The sequence below is a fragment of the Oncorhynchus kisutch genome, linkage group LG15, assembly GCF_002021735.2.
Source record: "Oncorhynchus kisutch isolate 150728-3 linkage group LG15, Okis_V2, whole genome shotgun sequence".
NCBI classification, from domain to species: Eukaryota; Metazoa; Chordata; class Actinopteri; order Salmoniformes; family Salmonidae; genus Oncorhynchus; species Oncorhynchus kisutch.
In genome coordinates, this window is record NC_034188.2 from 82,130,670 (window position 1) to 82,148,842 (window position 18,173).

The 18,173-nt window shown below is 49.6% G+C and overlaps 1 protein-coding gene across 2 annotated transcripts in view; it reads right to left on the reverse strand.

Annotated features, from left to right (window-relative positions):
- The window catches only part of arhgef17 (Rho guanine nucleotide exchange factor (GEF) 17), a 108,384-nt gene extending 90,657 nt beyond the window's left edge, over positions 1 to 17,727 (reverse strand). For both annotated transcript variants that reach the window (XR_004203200.1, XM_031791191.1), the window contains exon 1: positions 11,759 to 17,727. Coding sequence is in view for 1 of the 2 variants with exons in the window: in XM_031791191.1 (XP_031647051.1) it covers positions 11,759 to 16,567 (4,809 nt within the window). In the remaining variant the exon portion in view is untranslated. The remainder of the gene's footprint in view (positions 1 to 11,758) is intronic.
- Between the last annotated feature and the right edge of the window lie 446 nt (positions 17,728 to 18,173).

An 18,173-nucleotide genomic window follows, 5' to 3' on the forward strand; every position in this document is an offset into this window, starting at 1 on the left:
GAAGGGAGGGAGGGACGGGAGGAGGGAGGGAGGGAGGGAGGGAGGGAGGGAGGAGGGAGGGAGGGAGGGAGGAGGGAGGGGGAGGGAGGGAGGGAGGGAGGGAGGGGAGGAGGGAGGGAGGGACGAAAACCAGAAACACATGAAGAGGGAGGGAGGGAGGGAGGGAGGGAGGGAGGGAGGGAGGGAGGGAGGGAGGGAGGGAGGGAGGGAGGGGAGGGAGGGAGGGAGGGGAGGGAGGGAGGGAGGGAGGGAGGGAGAGGAAAACCAAGAAACACATGAAGAGGGAGGAGGGAGGGAGGGAGGGAGGGAGGGAGGGAGGGAGGGAGCGGAGGGAGGTGAGGGAGGAGGGAGGGGAGGGAGGGGGAGGGAGGGAGGGAGGGAGGGAGGGAGGGAGGGAGGGAGGGAGGGGGGAGGAGAGAGCCTAGAGAGAAAGTGGAGGGAGGGAGAAAGAGAGCCTAGAGAGAAAGTGGAGGGAGGGAGAAGAGAGCCTACAGAGAAAGTGGTAGGGAGGAAGAAGAGACCTACAGAGGAAGAAGTGGAGGGAGAGAGGAAGAAGAGAGCCTAGAGAGAAAGTGGAGGGAGGAAAGAAGAGAGCCTAGAGAGAAAGTGGGAGGGAGAAGAGAGGCCTAGAGAGAAAGTGGAGGAGGGAGAAGAGAGCCTAGAGAGAAAGTGGAGGAGGGAGAAGAGAGCCTAGAGAGAAAGTGGAGGAGGAGAAGAGAGCCTAGAGAGAAAGTGGAGGGAGGAAGAAGAGAGCCTAGAGAGAAAGTGGAGGAGGGAGAAGAGAGCCTAGAGAGAAAGTGGAGGAGGGAGAAGAGAGCCTAGAGAGAAAGTGGAGGAGGGAGAAGAGAGCATAGAGAGAAAGTGGAGGAGGGAGAAGAGAGCCTAGAGAGAAAGTGGAGGAGGGAGAAGAGAGCCTAGAGAGAAAGCGTGAAAGGACTGGGACAGCAGAGAGAAAACACATCATTATCATGATCATTCCCCAGACCTCATCTGACACACTGAACTTAGTCTCACCCAAAGACAGCTAGCCTGACTAGGGATGGGTCTCTCTCTGTGTGTGTGTGTGTGTGTACCCCTCTAAGGATAGAGGCAGGGGGTTGTACGAGGGTGCCCCCTCTGTTTCCAAACATGATTTACTTCAGCCCCAGTGTTTCTGGCCTACACACACACACACACACAGGTTGAAACACACAGGCTGAAACACACACACACACACAGGCTGAAACACACACACACACACACACACACACACAGGCTGAAACACACACACACAGGCTGAAACACACACACACACACACAGTGTGTTGAGGTTAGTTAGGTCAGTCTATTCTAGGACCATCATATCTTGACAAGAATGTCCTGCTTTCCTTTTTAATCCAAACACTGAGGTTGGCATCTGACTAACACACTGACTAACACACTGACTAACACACTGACTAACACAGGCTACATAATCAGTCTGCTACACAGCCAGACAGACACCCTGACCCCAAATCACTCACCCTGACCCCAAATCACTCACCCTGACCCCAAATCACTCACCCTGACCCCAAATCACTCACCCTGATCCCCAATCACAGAAACACTACATGGCACCAAAACAGGCAAAGCGCTTTCAGATGATGTAATCCACATGTTGTGAGTTATGTAATGGCAGGTTGAGAGGGTGTGGGAGAAATACCCCCCCACCCCCTCCTCTCCTCCTCAACCTAAATCCTGCTCCTAGAGCCCAGCAGCCATTCTGACATGGTCTTCCTGCTTTTCTCCTGGACACAGGAATCATAGCGGGAACAAGAGCCGAAAGAAGCTAACCGCCGGACAGAAGCCATGGAGGGAAGGCGAGATTGGAGAGGGGAGGTGGAGAGGGGAGGTGGAGAATGGGGCAGAGCTGCTCAAGTCCACCCACAGAACCAGTTGAGCCCAGAACTTGTTTGTGCATGTGTGTATCTGTGTGTGTGTGTCTGTGTGTGTCAATGTGATCATGCTCTGTGCTATGCTCTGTGCAGTGGTGGGACACACACTCATGTCTTTGTGTGTGAGGAGAGGTCTGGAGACTGTCTATTCACTGTGTGTGAGGAGAGGTCTGGAGACTGTCTATTCACTGTGTGTGAGGAGAGGTCTGGAGACTGTCTATTCACTGTGTGTGAGGAGAGGTCTGGAGACAGTCTATTCACTGTGTGTGAGGAGAGGTCTGGAGACTGTCTATTCACTGTGTGTGAGAAGAGGACAGGAGACTGTCTATTCACTGTGTGGGAGAAGAGGACAGGAGACTGTCTATTCACTGTGTGTGAGGAGAGGACAGGAGACAGTCTATTCACTGTGTGTGAGGAGAGGACAGGAGGTGGTCTATTCACTGTGTGTGAGGAGAGGACATGAGACTGTCTATTCACTGTGTGTGAGGAGAGGACATGAGACTGTCTATTCACTGTGTGTGAGGAGAGGACATGAGACTGTCTATTCACTGTGTGTGAGGAGAGGACAGGAGGTGGTCTATTCACTGTGTGTGAGGAGAGGACAGGAGACTGTCTATTCACTGTGTATGAGGAGAGGACAGTAGGTGGTCTATTCACTGTGTGGGAGAAGAGGACAGGAGACTGTCTATTCACTGTGTGTGAGGAGAGGACAGGAGACTGTCTATTCACTGTGTGTGAGGAGAGGACAGGAGACTGTCTATTCACTGTGTGTGAGGAGAGGACAGGAGACTGTCTATTCACTGTGTGTGAGGAGAGGACAGGAGACTGTCTATTCACTGTGTGTGAGGAGAGGACAGGAGACTGTCTATTCACTGTGTGTGAGGAGAGGACAGGAGACTGTCTATTCACTGTGTGTGAGAAGAGGACAGGAGACTGTCTATTCACTGTGTGTGAGTTACTCAACACACAGGTACATTCCACCTGCTGTCAGAGAGCTTTACAGACTTGTGGTTGGTCCTGTGTTTGTTAGACAACTGTTTTTAGGCTCCAGACACTCCTCTGAGTCTGAGCTTTGTCAAGAAACTGAGCCACAGCTGAACTAAAGCTTGACACTTTACTATGACAAAGACAACCACGCACGCGCACACACACACACACGCGGGAAGAGGGGTGTTTCTTAGTCATGAATAAAACACACGTTCACAAACCCTTCTTTTACGCACACACTCAGCTGAGACGGCAGCTCTGCTAGAAAGTGAGACGGCAGCTCTGCTAGAAAGTGAGAAGGCAGCTCTGCTAGAAAGTGAGACGGCAGCTCTGCTAGAAAGTGAGACGGCAGCTCTGCTAGAAAGTGAGACGGCAGCTCTGCTAGAAAGTGAGACGGCAGCTCTGCTAGAAAGTGAGACGGCAGCTCTGCTAGAAAGTGAGACGGCAGCTCTGCTAGAAAGTGAGACGGCAGCTCTGCTAGAAAGTGAGACGGCAGCTCTGCTAGAAAGTGAGACGGCAGCTCTGCTAGAAAGTGAGACGGCAGCTCTGCTAGAAAGTGAGAAGGCAGCTCTGCTAGAAAGTGAGACGGCAGCTCTGCTAGAAAGTGATGTTTCAGAGAGAGATACTTTCCTTACACAAGAAAAAAGTGCTCCGTAATTACCCAAGGTGCATCCTACATAATGAGAGAGATCCACTATATGTTCTGATCTCACTCTCTCCCTCTCTGCTTTGTCATTGGACAGTTCTATCCTCTATGTAAGGTTCCCTATACCAGATCCAGTCTCACCTTAAAATAGGCCCCCTCTCAACCCATGAGTCCGTCCTTAAAATAGGCCCCCAGCCCCACTCTTATAGCGGAACAGAAAACATTTATGTTGCCCTTGTCCCCACATTTTGCCAGCCTGTCTGTTTATTAGAGGGTGACTTGGAAAGAGGAGTGTATTTGTGTGTGTCTCCAGAGGACAGGAAGCACAGACACAGAGGATGTTCTGGACCCATATACTCTAGTCTCCTGAGAACTGCACTACTGAGGCCCGGCGTAGACCATGGTAACTTTACAGAGGGGTGGAAGTGGGGGGGTGGGGGGGGTCAGCTTTCCCAAACCTTTAGACCCAGAAATTCACACTAAACAAACAAATACTTCGGTACCAAAGTTTCCATGACAATAGCTTTCTCATGCTCAGTCTTACTGTTATGTAAAATGGCGGGTATAAAAAAATAGAAAAAACCTTTTACCCAACATCCCCTCTGGTCAAGGGCATGACGGGAAATGGTGAACTGGGTGGTTTGCACTCATCTGTTAAACCATCTCTCTATCCCCTTCCTTTCCTTTCTGTCTCACCCCTTTTCCTCATCCGTCTAGTGCCTTCTCTCCTCATCCCCCTCTCTCCCCCTCCCTGCTGGACAGAACAGAGGAAGTGTGCGTGTGTCCCTCCACCCTTGTCCTCCCACACTAAAGGTCCCCACCAGAGCATCTCCTCTGGGGCTCAGAGAGAGGTACGGACTACAACACAACCACAGTCTATAAATGGAAAGGGTTGTGAGTGTGTGAGTCAAGGCCTGGGGGTTCTCAGAAGGGGACTACACAGGGGGTTCTATGAGAGAGAGAGAGAGAGAGACAGAGAGAGACAGACAGAAACACAGAGACTGAGACACAGAGAGAGAGAGAGAGAGAGAGAGAGAGAGGAGGGTAGAGCGAGAGAGAAAGAGAGAGAGAGAGGGAGAGAGAGAGAGAGGAGGGTAGAGAGAGAGAGAGAGAGGAGAGAGAGAAGGAGGGGAGGAGAGAGAGAAGAGGGGAGAGAGAAGGAGAGAGGAGGGACACGGAGAGAGGGCAGAGTTTATCCCCCTCTGACTACCTGCTTCCTCTAGATCAAGCTTTCTCTCTCTCTATCTGGGGTTCTCTATCTGGGGTTCTCTCTCTCCACCACATCACCCCTTTACCTATGTAAAAAGCCATCCTCATCTTTCTGTCCCTCTAACAGTCTCAGCTCTCTTCCTAAAGGAGGGGCTAGCAGGCTGGCCCATCAATCTAGTGTGTGTGTTGTAATGCTCTTCCTGAAACCTCTCCAGTGTGCACTGTGTACTTCTGAAAATAAGCATCAGCTGCAAGTGAAAGCCTAAAGAAGTTAGGAGCGAGAGATAGATGGAGGGAGAGAGAGAGAGGGGAGGCAGGAGAGCGGGTTTGACATTGACCAGAAGACTTCCCATCTTTTGTTAGTAACAGGTCTTTCTGAAAAAGAACATGAGTGATCACTCCCACGCCCGCCTGTGTAAATATGACCCTCGTCTAAAGTACACTACGAGAGGAAGTCACACACACACTGCACTGACATCGACTTACACCTGCATTTACTCCTGTGAGGCTCCGGGCAGATAGAGAGACGGGCAGCAGGAATGAGGTCTAAGTGAAAAACTTGGGAAACATGTTTACATTGCCAAAGCAAGTGGAAAAACATAAACAAACGTGAAATAAACAAAAATGAACCGTATACATTACTCACAAAAGTTCCAAAAGAATAAAAGACATTTCAAATGTCATATTATGTCTATATACATATATATGTTGAAATTATGTGAAAGTATTTAAAGTACATAAATAAACATAGGTTGTATTTACAATGGTGAATGTTCTTCACTGGTTGCCCTTTTCTTGTGGCGTCAAAAGGTCACAAATTATGCTGCTGTGATGGCACACTATGGTATTTCACCCAGTAGATATGAGAGTTTAGCAATATTGGATTCGTTTTCAAATTCATTGTGGGTCTGTGTAATCTGAGGAAAATATGTGTCTCTAATATGGTCATACATTGGGCAGGAGGTTAGGAATTGCAGCTCAGTTTCCACCTCATTTTGTGGACATTGTGCACCTATCCTGTCTCGTCTTGAGAGCCAGGTCTGCCTACTGTGGCCTTTTTCAATAGCAAGGCTACGCTCACTGAGTCTGTACATAGTGAAAGCTTTCCTTAAGTTTGGATCAGTCTCTGTTTAGGGCCAAATAGAATTTTAGTTTGCTCTCTGTTTCTGTAAATTCTTTCCAAAATGTCAAGGAATTACCTTTTTGTTTTCTCATGATTTGGTTGGGTCTAATTGTGTTGCTGTCCTGGGACTCTGTTTGTGTTTGTGAACCAGCTTGCCCCAGGACCAGCTTGCTTAGGGGACTCTTCTCCAGGTTCATCTCTCTGTAGGTGATGGCTTTGTTTTGGAAGGTTTGGGAATCACTTCCTTTTAGCTGGTTGTAGAATTTAACGTCTCTTTCCTGGTTTTTGATAATTAGCAGGTATCGGCCTAATTCAGATTTTTTACATTTTTTATTAAAATAGGAAAATCAGTTAAGAACAAATTCTTATTTACAATAACAGCCTGGGAACAGTGGGTTAACTGCCTCGTTCAGGGGAACAGTGGGTTAACTGCCTCGTTCAGGGGAACAGTGGGTTAACTACCTCGTTCAGGGGAACAGTGGGTTAACTGCCTGGTTCAGGGGAACAGTGGGTTAACTACCTTGTTCAGGGGAACAGTGGGTTAACTACCTCGTTCAGGGGAACAGTGGGTTAACTGCCTGGTTCAGGGGAACAGTGGGTTAACTGCCTGGTTCAGGGGAACAGTGGGTTAACTGCCTGGTTCAGGGGAACAGTGGGTTAACTGCCTGGTTCAGGGGAACAGTGGGTTAACTGCCTGGTTCAGGGGAACAGTGGGTTAACTGCCTGGTTCAGGGGAACAGTGGGTTAACTGCCTGGTTCAGGGGAACAGTGGGTTAACTGCCTCGTTCAGGGGAACAGTGGGTTAACTGCCTCGTTCAGGGGAACAGTGGGTTAACTGCCTCGTTCAGGGGAACAGTGGGTTAACTACCTCGTTCAGGGGAACAGTGGGTTAACTGCCTTGTTCAGGGGAACAGTGGGTTAACTGCCTCGTTCAGGGGAACAGTGGGTTAACTGCCTCGTTCAGGGGAACAGTGGGTTAACTACCTCGTTCAGGGGAACAGTGGGTTAACTGCCTCGTTCAGGGGAACAGTGGGTTAACTACCTCGTTCAGGGGCAGAACAACAGATTTTTACCTTGTCAGCTCAGGGATTCGATCTAACAACCGTTGGGTTACTGGCCCAACGCTCCAACCACTAGGCTACCTGCCTCACCGCTCTGCATGCATTATTTGGTGTTTTACGTTGTACATGAAGATGTTTTTGCAGAATTCTGCATGCAGTCTCAATTTGGTGTTTGTCCCATTTTGTGAATTCTTGGTTGGTGAGCGGACCCCAGACATCACAACCATAAAGGGCAATGGGTTCTATAACTGATTCGAGTATTTTTAGCTAGATCCTAATTGGTATGTTGAATTTTATGTTCCTTTTGCCTTGTCTCTCAGATCGTTCACAGCTTTGTGGAAGTTAGCTGTGGCGCCGATGTTTAGGCCGAGGTATGTATAGTTTGTGTGCTCTAACAGTGTCTAGATGGAATTTGTATTTGTAGTACTGGCAACTGGACCTTTTGGAACACCATTATTTATGTCTTACTGAGATTTACTGTTTAGGCCCAGGTCTGCTGTAGGCCCTCCATGGTTGGTGACAGAAGCACCAGATCATCAGCAAACAGACATTTGACTTCAGATTCTAGTAGAGAAAGGGTGCTGCATTTCTTAATATTATTCAGTTCCCTTGGCTTTGATGCCTCATGACTGAGTATTGCTCTGTTCAAATAGAGTGTGGTTTTGATGAGATCTGATAGCGGTGTCAGTGGACTGACTGAACGCTGTAAGAGACACTGGGTTGATGTCAGTGATAAAGTAGTCTACAGAACTACTGCCAAGAGATGACGTATTGGTGTACCTACCAAAGGAGTCCCCCCGAAGCCTACCATTGACTATGTACATACCCAGCGACAGAGCTGCAGGAGTTGTGACCCGTTTTTGTTGGTTATGTTGTCGTAACTGTGTCGAAGGGGGCATATAGGGGAGGGAATGCTGTCACCTGCGCTCTCAATTCAATTCAAGGGCTTTATTGGCATGGGAAAGATATGTTAACATTGTCAAAGGAAGTGAAGTAGATAATGAAATTAAAGTGAAATAAACAATACAAATTAACAGTAAACATTACACTCACAGAAGTTCCAAAAGAAGAAAATACGTTTTAAATGTCATTGTGTCTATATACAGTGTTGTAACGATGTGCAAATAGTTAAGGTACAAAAGGGAAAATAAACAAATATGGTTTGTATTTACAATGGTGTTTGTTCTTCAATGGTTCCCTCTCTCTCCCTCTGCCTCCCCAAATCCTTTCACCTGTCTTCCCCATCTCCCGACCTCCTCTCCCTCGTTCTCTGTGTTCCTGTACCTGATATCTGGCTAAATCTCGTCTCATGAAGCCTGAAGGAGATGACCTCATTTCACAGCAATGCTCAGAGAGAAAGAGAGCGAGAGGGCGAGAGAGAGACGATAGAAGAGAGGGGGAAGAAAGCAGAGTGGCTCTGACGAGTCTATAGCTATGAGGGGTCTATAGCTATGAGGGGTCTATAGCTATGAGGGGTCTACAGCTATGAGGGGTCTACAGCTATGAGGGGTCTACAGCTATGAGGGGTCTACAGCTATGAGGGGTCTACAGCTATGAGGAGGCAGTCAGAGAAGGGGAGAAAGAGCGAGAGAGAGAAGGGAGGGGCAGGAGAGAAAGAGGGAGAAAGAGAGAGAAGGGTGGGGGAGAAAGAGAGGGGCAGGGGAGAAAGAGTCGAGAAGGAGGGAGGGGGGAAAGAGAGAGGGGGGCAGGTGTAGTGCCGACTGCTAGTGATGGGGGGGGGGGGGATCACTACGGTTACATATCACAATATTATGTATGAGCATGTTTGGAAAATCAAATCCCCCAAAAAGAAACTCAAAAAATATCTAAGTATTGCAATACATATAGAATCGTGAGAATCGCAATACACATCCTATCAGCACCTAAGTATGGTGATAATATCGTTTCATGAGGTCCCTGGCAATTCCCAGCACTCGTGCACTATAGGGCAGTGAGTTGTTCTTCAGTTTCCAGAAAAGGAAAAAGGCTCCCTTGCTCTTAGACACACACATCTCCTTGCATAGGACTACACTTGTCTACAGCCCATTTCAATTTGGGATCAATTGAAAGCGTCAATCCTCTTTATGTCTCTCCTCTCCTACTAAATCAGAGCATGAGCTTACATGGAAGTAACAGACAGAGACACTGCTCAGACATCTCCCAGGCCAACACACCGGCCGGTGGCCCTGGCTATTATCAAACACATCAGTAACGTTTCTCCAAAAGGGAGGAGGGGGTGGGTTGACAGACAACATCCCCCTCAAAACTTCTTAAAGACAAGCCAACGGTGCTTGTAACAAAAAGTAAGGTAATATAACAGAGTTATGTAACATAGATAAAACCGTTTTTATAGTCACCGGAAAAGTGTGTGTGCGTGAGAGACGTTCCAGAGAAGATCTAAACCACAATGTGTGTGTCTGTAGAGAAAACAATCTTTCCTTGAGTGATACTGAACGACAATAACACACACACACACACACACACGAGGCAGCCGGGGATAAGGACTAACTAAAAGGCAGCCGGGGATAAGGACTAACTAAAGGCAGCAGGGGTAAAGGACTAACTAAAGGCAGCCGGGGATAAGGACTAACTAAAGGCAGCCGGGGATAAGGACTAACTAAAGGAAGCCGGGGATAAGGACTAACTAAAGGCAGCAGGGGTTAAGGACTAACTAAAGGCAGCAGGGGTTAAGGACTAACTAAAGGCAGCAGGGGTTAAGGACTAACTAAAGGCAGCAGGGGTTAAGGACTACCTAAAGGCAGCAGGGGATAAGGACTAACTAAAGGCAGCGGGGATAAGGACTAACTAAAGGCAGCCGGGGATAAGGACTAACTAAAGGCAGCCAGGGATAAGGACTAACTAAAGGCAGCAGGCGTTAAGGACTAACTAAAGGCAGCCGGGGATAAGGACTAACTAAAGGCAGCAGGGGATAAGGACTAACTAAAGGCAGCAGGGGTTGACTGTATGACTGTACTACAGTCATTAGGTTATCAGTGCCCACAGTCACATACAATCATAAGCAAAAGGTAATTGAAGCACAGCAGAGCATTGCCCAGAATATTAGCAGCAGGCGCTAGTCCAGAAGCTAATGTGCCCAGAGTATTAGCAGCAGGCGCTAGTCCAGAAGCTAATGTGCCCAAAGTATTAGCAGCAGGCGCTAGTCCAGAAGCTAATGTGCCCAGTCCTATTAGCAGCAGGCACTAGTCCAGAAGCTAATGTACCCAATCCTATTAGCAGCAGGCACTAGTCCAGAAGCTAATGTACCCAATCCTATTAGCAGCAGGCACTAGTCCAGAAGCTAATGTACCCAATCCTATTAGCAGCAGGCACTAGTCCAGAAGCTAATGTGCCCAGTCCTATTAGCAGCAGGCACTAGTCCAGAAGCTAATGTGCCCAGTCCTATTAGCAGCAGGCACTAGTCCAGAAGCTAATGTGCCCAGTCCTATTAGCAGCAGGCACTAGTCCAGAAGCTAATGTGCCCAGAGTATTAGCAGCAGGCACTAGTCCAGAAGCTAATGTGCCCAGTCCTATTAGCAGCAGGCGCTAGTCCAGAAGCTAATGTGCCCAGAGTATTAGCAGCAGGCACTAGTCCAGAAGCTAATGTGCCCAGTCCTATTAGCAGCAGGCGCTAGTCCAGAAGCTAATGTGCCCAGAGTATTAGCAGCAGGCACTAGTCCAGAAGCTAATGTGCCCAGTCCTATTAGCAGCAGGCACTAGTCCAGAAGCTAATGTGCCCAGTCCTATTAGCAGCAGGCGCTAGTCCAGAAGCTAATGTGCCCAGTCCTATTAGCAGCAGGCACTAGTCCAGAAGCTAATGTGCCCAGTCCTATTAGCAGCAGGCGCTAGTCCAGAAGCTAATGTGCCCAGTCCTATTAGCAGCAGGCGCTAGTCCAGAAGCTAATGTGCCCAGTCCTATTAGCAGCAGGCACTAGTCCAGAAGCTAATGTGCCCAGTCCTATTAGCAGCAGGCACTAGTCCAGAAGCTAATGTGCCCAGTCCTATTAGCAGCAGGCGCTAGTCCAGAAGCTAATGTGCCCAGTCCTATTAGCAGCAGGCGCTAGTCCAGAAGCTAATGTGCCCAGTCCTATTAGCAGCAGGCACTAGTCCAGAAGCTAATGTGCCCAGTCCTATTAGCAGCAGGCGCTAGTCCAGAAGCTAATGTGCCCAATCCTATTAGCAGCAGGCACTAGTCCAGAAGCTAATGTGCCCAATCCTATTAGCAGCAGGCACTAGTCCAGAAGCTAATGTGCCCAGTCCAATGCTTGTTTAACAACTGTTCTAACAATGTTTGTGTAAGTTGGTTTGATGTTCCTGCTAACAAATACACTCTAAAAATAACCATCAGAGAGTATGGTTATGGCATTAGAGGCTTGTTTTGGGTGTGTGTGTGTACCAAATAGCACTCAAGACGCAGTGAACAGAATCAAATTGTGAGCGGAGCTAGAATCTTTATCCCAGAGCCATATTCCGAGCAGTTTCTCTCCCCAAGAGCTATAGAGAATGATATGGAGCTCCATATTTGCTCCAAAAACTCCATCGCTATAACATTCTACTGAGTACACACACACTCACGCACACACAAACACTCAACAGAATCATGCTTTGTAAGGTGATTCATGCTTTGTAAGGTGATTCTCCTTCAACACATCATTAGCAGCCTCGTATGAAATACACGTCAGAACGCATAACTCCATCTAGCTGTGTTGATTTCCCAGAGGATTTTATCCATAACAACAGCAAACATTCAGCCTCCTCTCCTGCAACATGAAAACACAACTTTTGACCACTTAGACACACACACGTTGGCAATGTTACTCACCACTCTGGGTTTGGCTCTCTGTGGGGCTGGTGTGGTCAGCTCCTCACTGCTCTTCCTCTGCAGTCTGGGTTCTCTGGCACCAGTGGGAGTAGCAGGGCTGGAGTTGGACCCGTCTGGTACAGGCACCGTTCCTCCAGACCCAGGCCCAGACGGCTCCCCCTCGCACCCAGGAGCATTCAGAGCCAGAATATACCGCTTGGTCACATCCTCCAGGGAGGGGGCCTCCACACCAGTGGGCTGACCCAGGTTGGAGGGTTCAGAGGCGGGTAGCAAGGCAGGCGGGGGCTGTGGAGGTGGGGAGATAGGGACGAAGGTGGCAGGTTCGCTGGCGTGGCGGACATGCTTGGACCTGGCTTTGGATTTGGGGTGGGGCGGGAGCAGTGGGGGGTTGAGCTCAGTCTGGTCTTGATCCTGGCTCTCCTCTGGACCGTGGTCTTCTGGACCTGGTTCCGAGTGGTCCAGCTCCTCCGATGCTGTTTGTGCGACTCGGTTGGGGCGTTTCCTGGAGGCCCGCCGGCCCATTTTGGGAGATAGAACCTCCGCAAGTTCGGGGTCAAAGTTCAATATCTGCCCCCCTCCATCTGTGTCATCACCATAGAGACAGGAGTGCAGCTCCCGTTCTGATTGGGAGCGGAGTTTGCCACCTTCATTGTTGACAAGGCGACTACGTAATGGACGTCCACGTTCGTCTCCGAGCTCCCACAGCTCGTCTCTCTGCTCACTCAGGATTGGCTCACTGCTGGAGGGCGGGATCTGACCAAGCTGATCCAGCTCACTGATTGGTTCGTTGGGGTGATGGTGACTTTTGAACCCTGATTCGTCAAGCAGGTGGCCATCACCACGGCGACTGGGGTCCGAGAAGGACTTCTTCTTCGTGGCTTTCCCGTTGTTTTTGTCATCTGTCATCAATCTGTCCATTGCTCCTGGCTCTGCAACAATGCTCCGGATCACATTGCTGTAGTCGTCACGGAGACTATCGTCACGGAGACCACCGTCACTGCACACCGATAGCTCGCTGGTCACGCTGCCCGTGCACTCTGATAGATCAGCTGCAGAGGACGACTCTGGGACACTTCCTCCTCCGACTCCTCCTGCCCCCTTGGAGGAGAGAGAGAGCGACCCCAGCAGGTTACTATCCACAGAGAAACTGTTATTCCCTTCTTCTGACACAGAGTGGCGCCGGTGAGGCATGGGGTCGCTTAGCGAACGGTAAACAGTAGGATCCCCGTTGGACTCCCCGTTGCTGGAGTCAGAAGCTGTGTTCCCTGCTGAGGAGAACTTACGGCGGCGGCGGATAGCGCTCGGAGTGGGAGGAGCCTCAAGTCCTGGGGCTGAGGCACTCTGGGATACATTAGTCCTCCCATTAGTACTGTTGTTGTTGACGCTGCTCATCTCTGTTACTACATCAATGCTCTCAGTCTCAGTCCCAAGTGCAGGAACAGAGACCAGGTTCTCTCGTTTCTCTCTCGCTCCTGCGTATAACCCCGATCCCTCTCGCATTCCCTCGTTTAACTCTGGCCATTTCTCCTCATGCAGAGCAGACTGCTTCCAGACAGTCAGGGGTTGACCTAGCACATCTCTGGCCAAAGATGATCCTAAACTTGACCCCACAAATAACCTCTCAGGGTCACCAGGTCCAGTCTCTGGTTCTGTGACTATGCCCTCATCTGTGAGGCTTGACTCGTGACCCGATAGCTCATCAACAAATCGGTCATAAAACACGTTCTCCTCAGAATCTCCCTTCTGTAGGCACTTCTCTCGTTCTCTGTTTTCACATTCCCCCTCCCTCTTCTCTTGTTCCCCTGAAATGGAGGCTGCCCCAATGTCAACCTCAGCCTCCCTAGCTCTCCCCTCCCTCTCTTTTGTCTCCTGCTCCTCCACTTCTTTCCTTTTGAAATCCTCATCCTCAGTGGAATCTGTCGCTAGCATATCATCCTCGTTATCATCATCCTTGCGAGCGCTCATCTGGCAGATATCTCTGATCACCTGTCTGGCCTCCTGTACATACCTGTCCTGCAGCGGAGTAGGCATCACTTCCTCATCCCCATAACCCCCTGCTCTGCAGTCCCCTCCGTCACTCTCCACCTCTCTGGCAGGCACCACCCTCCTCCCTCCATCACGCTCTCCGTCTAAATCCAGACGTTGCTCAGAAGAGCTTCTTTTGGCCGAGGACCCATCTGAATGTTGCCTCCCTTCTGGTTTATCAGAGTAAGTGAAGGATTTGGCGCGTCGAAGAGTTGCAGTGAGGTCCTTTAATGAAGGGCGGAGTCCTGGGTGGAGACCTCTTGACCCCATCCTGTACACCGCAGATGACCCCTCAGTAATCCCTGACCTGTCCGTCTTCCGAACTCTGAGGTCTGATAGGTCACTTTTCAGGAAGCTGAGGAGGGACATTGTTTCCGAAGCAATATCCGGGTTTGACATTGACATCCTGTTCCTGTCCTTATCCCCGACTACGCCACCACTTATCAACCGCTGGAACACTGTAGTCTCCTCCCTAGTAACCCCTCGAGTGTCCCCTGTGGCTGGAGATGGTGGGTTGACAGGGGGAAGAAGGTGGGGGCAGACTCTAACAGGGGCGCGGGATAAGTTATCCCCATGTCCGAAGCTGGGGGAGCGGTACATGGTGAAGTTACCGTGGTAGGTCTTACTGAGCATGGAGGAGGATGCACCGACCACACTGCCTGGGGTGGTGGTAGTAGTAGTAGTGTTAGCCATTCTGTTAGCATAGCTAGCTTGGTCTTCTTTCAGTGTTTCTGTGCTACAGTATCTACTGCTGGTCTGCGATCCGCCGGGACTCGAAATAAACGATGAGATGTTGACCTTTGACACCCGTGATACCCCTGTGAGGGGCGTGGTCAAGGGAGATGATGTCCCCGGCCCACCTGAGGTGTATTGGCGTCTGTAGCTCTCCTGCGCCACCATCTGGTTAGGAGTGTAATTGCGTTCCCTCTGCGCTGCATTGTTTCTAGAGCCTTCGGGTTCTCCGAGCCGGTTCCGAGAGCTACCAGCCTGTTCTGTAGTGGCGGCGGTGTTCTGTTGGTGTCTCTCCAGGTGTTCCATCATACCTGTCTGCTCGTCGTCGCTGTCGTCTGATTCACCATTGTCTCGTCCCGTTGCTATGGCAACTTCGCTGTTCTTCTTCTTCTTCCTCAGTGAACGGCGTCGCATGGTGTCTCGGCTAGGTCCTAGTGAAGCAGGGCTGTCCTCTTCACTGCCTGAAGACCTTCCGGGGACCTTTCCACCCCACCAACCATTCTTACCGCGGGAGAGGTAACTTCCACTGACACCTAACGAGGGAGCGCTCCTTCCTCCTGCTCGGTGGTACTCCTCTTCTTCGTCTCCTGAGCTGAACCTCCAGCGGGCTGTGATGGCTGCCCTGGCTGAGGCTCTATCAGAGGAAGGGGCCACCGGTCTGGAGGAGCTATGTGAGGAATGTAAACTATCCCTGGGCTGCCCGGTCCCCTGGCTCTGCTGCTGCTCTACAGAGGGGCAGACACAGGAGGAGGAGAGGCCCCTGGAGCTGCTCCGAGGTGGGGAGGTGGGGCCAGCGGCTAGGACAGAGGGTGGAGGGTCAAGGTTCAAACTAGATGGACGGGCCTCAGGCCCCTCTCCTCCACTGCTGGGGCTGTGGGGTCTGTGCGTGTTTGATGGCTGCGCCACCCTAAGAAACATACCACTTCTACTAATACTAGCGCTGGCTGGCTCAATCTCTGCCTTGTCTGAGTAGTGCTGGTCAGGGTGAAAGGCTGAGTCCATGCCCTGGTGTCTCCTCTCTCTGCCCAGGGAGGCAGCCCTGCTGCGGTGTCTGTCTGACAGTGAGAGGCTAGTGGCTTCTGGGGTTGGGCTGTTGGGAGACTGCCTGTCGCTTCTGTCTGATACAGAGTTCTCTTTGGAGCTGCTGAAGAGCTCGAGGTGGTCAGCAGACTTTAAATCCTCTGCATCAGAGGTGGACCGGTGCTTCTTTCTGTGCCTGTCCCCAAAAAGCTCTCGGATCTTGGTGACACTGGGCCAGTTGGTTAAATCAATGTGAACAGGAGGATCTCCATGGTGACTTGGGAAATAGCTCCTGTGTGACTTGCAGGCAGGCGCCCCACTGACAAAAACATAATCCTCAGCGTTCAACGTTTCACTGCAGTTATTGTTATCAGAGATAGACGGATCAATTTGGGAATAATCTCTTTTACCAGTCCCAACGCTGCTGCCTTGAGCACATTTGCGAGTATAAATCAATTGTTGATTTCTATCCGAATCCGACCCAGAGACAGAGTCTGTGCCTGAATAAAACGTTTGTTGCTGAACTTTAGTGTCAGTCGCAGACTCTGTTAACACCGTGTCAGTAACTTGTAAATATCCACTGTCCTCGTGGAATAAATTCCGAGACGGGGATCTCTCTCCCCTTCTGCTTTTAAATCGGGGTAAAGTTGTGCTCTTCCCGGCCACGTTACTGCCAGGGCTCAGGGCTCCGTGATTCCGAGCCGAATTAGTGCTACTGAACTTTTCAGTGAGTTGGCGAATAGAGGGAGAAATGGAGGAGAGAGGAGTGGAAGAGGCTTTCTTTAGCTCTGCGGTGTCGAGGCTGGCAGCGGAGATTTTGGAAACTTTCCTTGACACACTAACATTACGCATAGCCGAGGGCTGCGCCTTCTCTGCCGCAGCCGTAGATGGAGGGGGAAGGGCGCTGCTACTGCTCTCCAAATCCTTTGATTTGTTTTGTTGATTTTCACAGCGACTTTTGTTTGAGCTCCAACTTTCAAACTTTTTGAAAGAGACCCTGCTATACACCTTCTCTGTCTCCGTTTCTGCCATTGTGCATGTATTTTTGTTATGTTCTCTCCTTCTGTTAATTCATTGCGGTAAAGCACTTTTTCTTCCACAGTGGCTTTCACCCCTTTGAGCTAGCACAATAGGCTACACTTTTAACCACAATTTGCTGCAGTCTTATTCTCTCTACTCTAATTAAGAGTCTCAAAACAAGAAACCAGCGTTTACACTAAAACGACAATGAATTACACTACAACGACAGTGAATTAAACAACGTGAGAGAGAGAACTCTCCTGCATTCTGACCTTACATGTCTTCTCGAGTCGCATCCATGCACGAAGAAGTGCTAAAGTTTTCCCAAACTTTTCTCCTTCAACTTGGTCAACTCTGCAGCTTTTCCGTAGATTCCCCCATATTCCAGACCCTTTCCCATCGTTTTATTCGGTTTGCCCTAAACTCCTAATTCACTATAATCCCGAACTGTTGCTGTATTCCTTATTTTGACAGAATGTTAGTTTTCTGTGATTTATGTTTTTCCATGCAAATGCCTGAGAACGAGATAGACCAGGCGTGGGCGGGACTAATCGGGGTATAAGGGTTGTCATAGCCCCTCGGGAATGGGCATAAAACGCATTTCCTTTTCGATGGGAGAAAACAGATATCGAGGACAGAAATATATAATTATAGCTCAGGGCCGTGTAAACCGTTGGCGCGCTGAGAAATGTAACGTTACTTTTCACAAAGTTAAACAAGAGCATGTAACAGTGTATTAATGAAGCTACTATTAGTGCTGTCTCACATGGGTTTGTGAATTATGTGTCAACGTTAATTAAAGCATTTTCTCTCATGACTGTCTGGTTATGTAGCTCTTTGTTCAAGCACGTATAGTATTACACTGACCTCTGGGCGGTGGAATGCTGACGGCAGCGCCATCTTACGGGCAATACATATAAGGGCTTTATTATTTTTGCTCAAAGGGTCGAGGCTATTGGAGAATCTCAATTGCGTACTCCTTGTCAGGGCCCGCTCATTAGGCAGATTTGGCAGCCGCATATGGTGGCAGATTGATGAGGGCGGCATTTTCTGAGGTAAACTGACTAAAACGCACCTCCAACAACACATGAAACCTAACATAATTCTGCTAAAAAACAATGACACTTTTTCTCAACCGGTGGGATATGGGCTTTTTAGGTGAGCCCCGATGCCGCCCTGTGATAAGCAGTGCCCACTTTGTTTAAGGCAGGGACACAAAATATTGATATGTTCCATTCCGAGTGCGCCTCTCCAGGGTGCTGTTGGAGATACGCATCGCTGCGGCGCTCTTCAACATTCCATAAAAAAAATGATCTAACATAAATCGTGGCTCCCGAGTGGCGCAGCGGTCTAAGGCACTGCACCTCAGTGCCAGAGGCGTCACTACAGACCCTCGTTCGATTCCCTGCTGTATCACAACCAGCTGTGATTGGGAATCCCATAGGGTGGCGCACAATTGGCCCAGCATTGTTAGGGTTTGGCCGGGGTAGGCTGTCATTGTAAATAAGAATTTGTTCTTAACTGACTTCACCAGTTAAAATGCGAAAATAAAATACTTCTGCATTTCCCACTGTGTAAACACATTGCAAATAGGCTCAGGATAAATCCTCCTGATAAA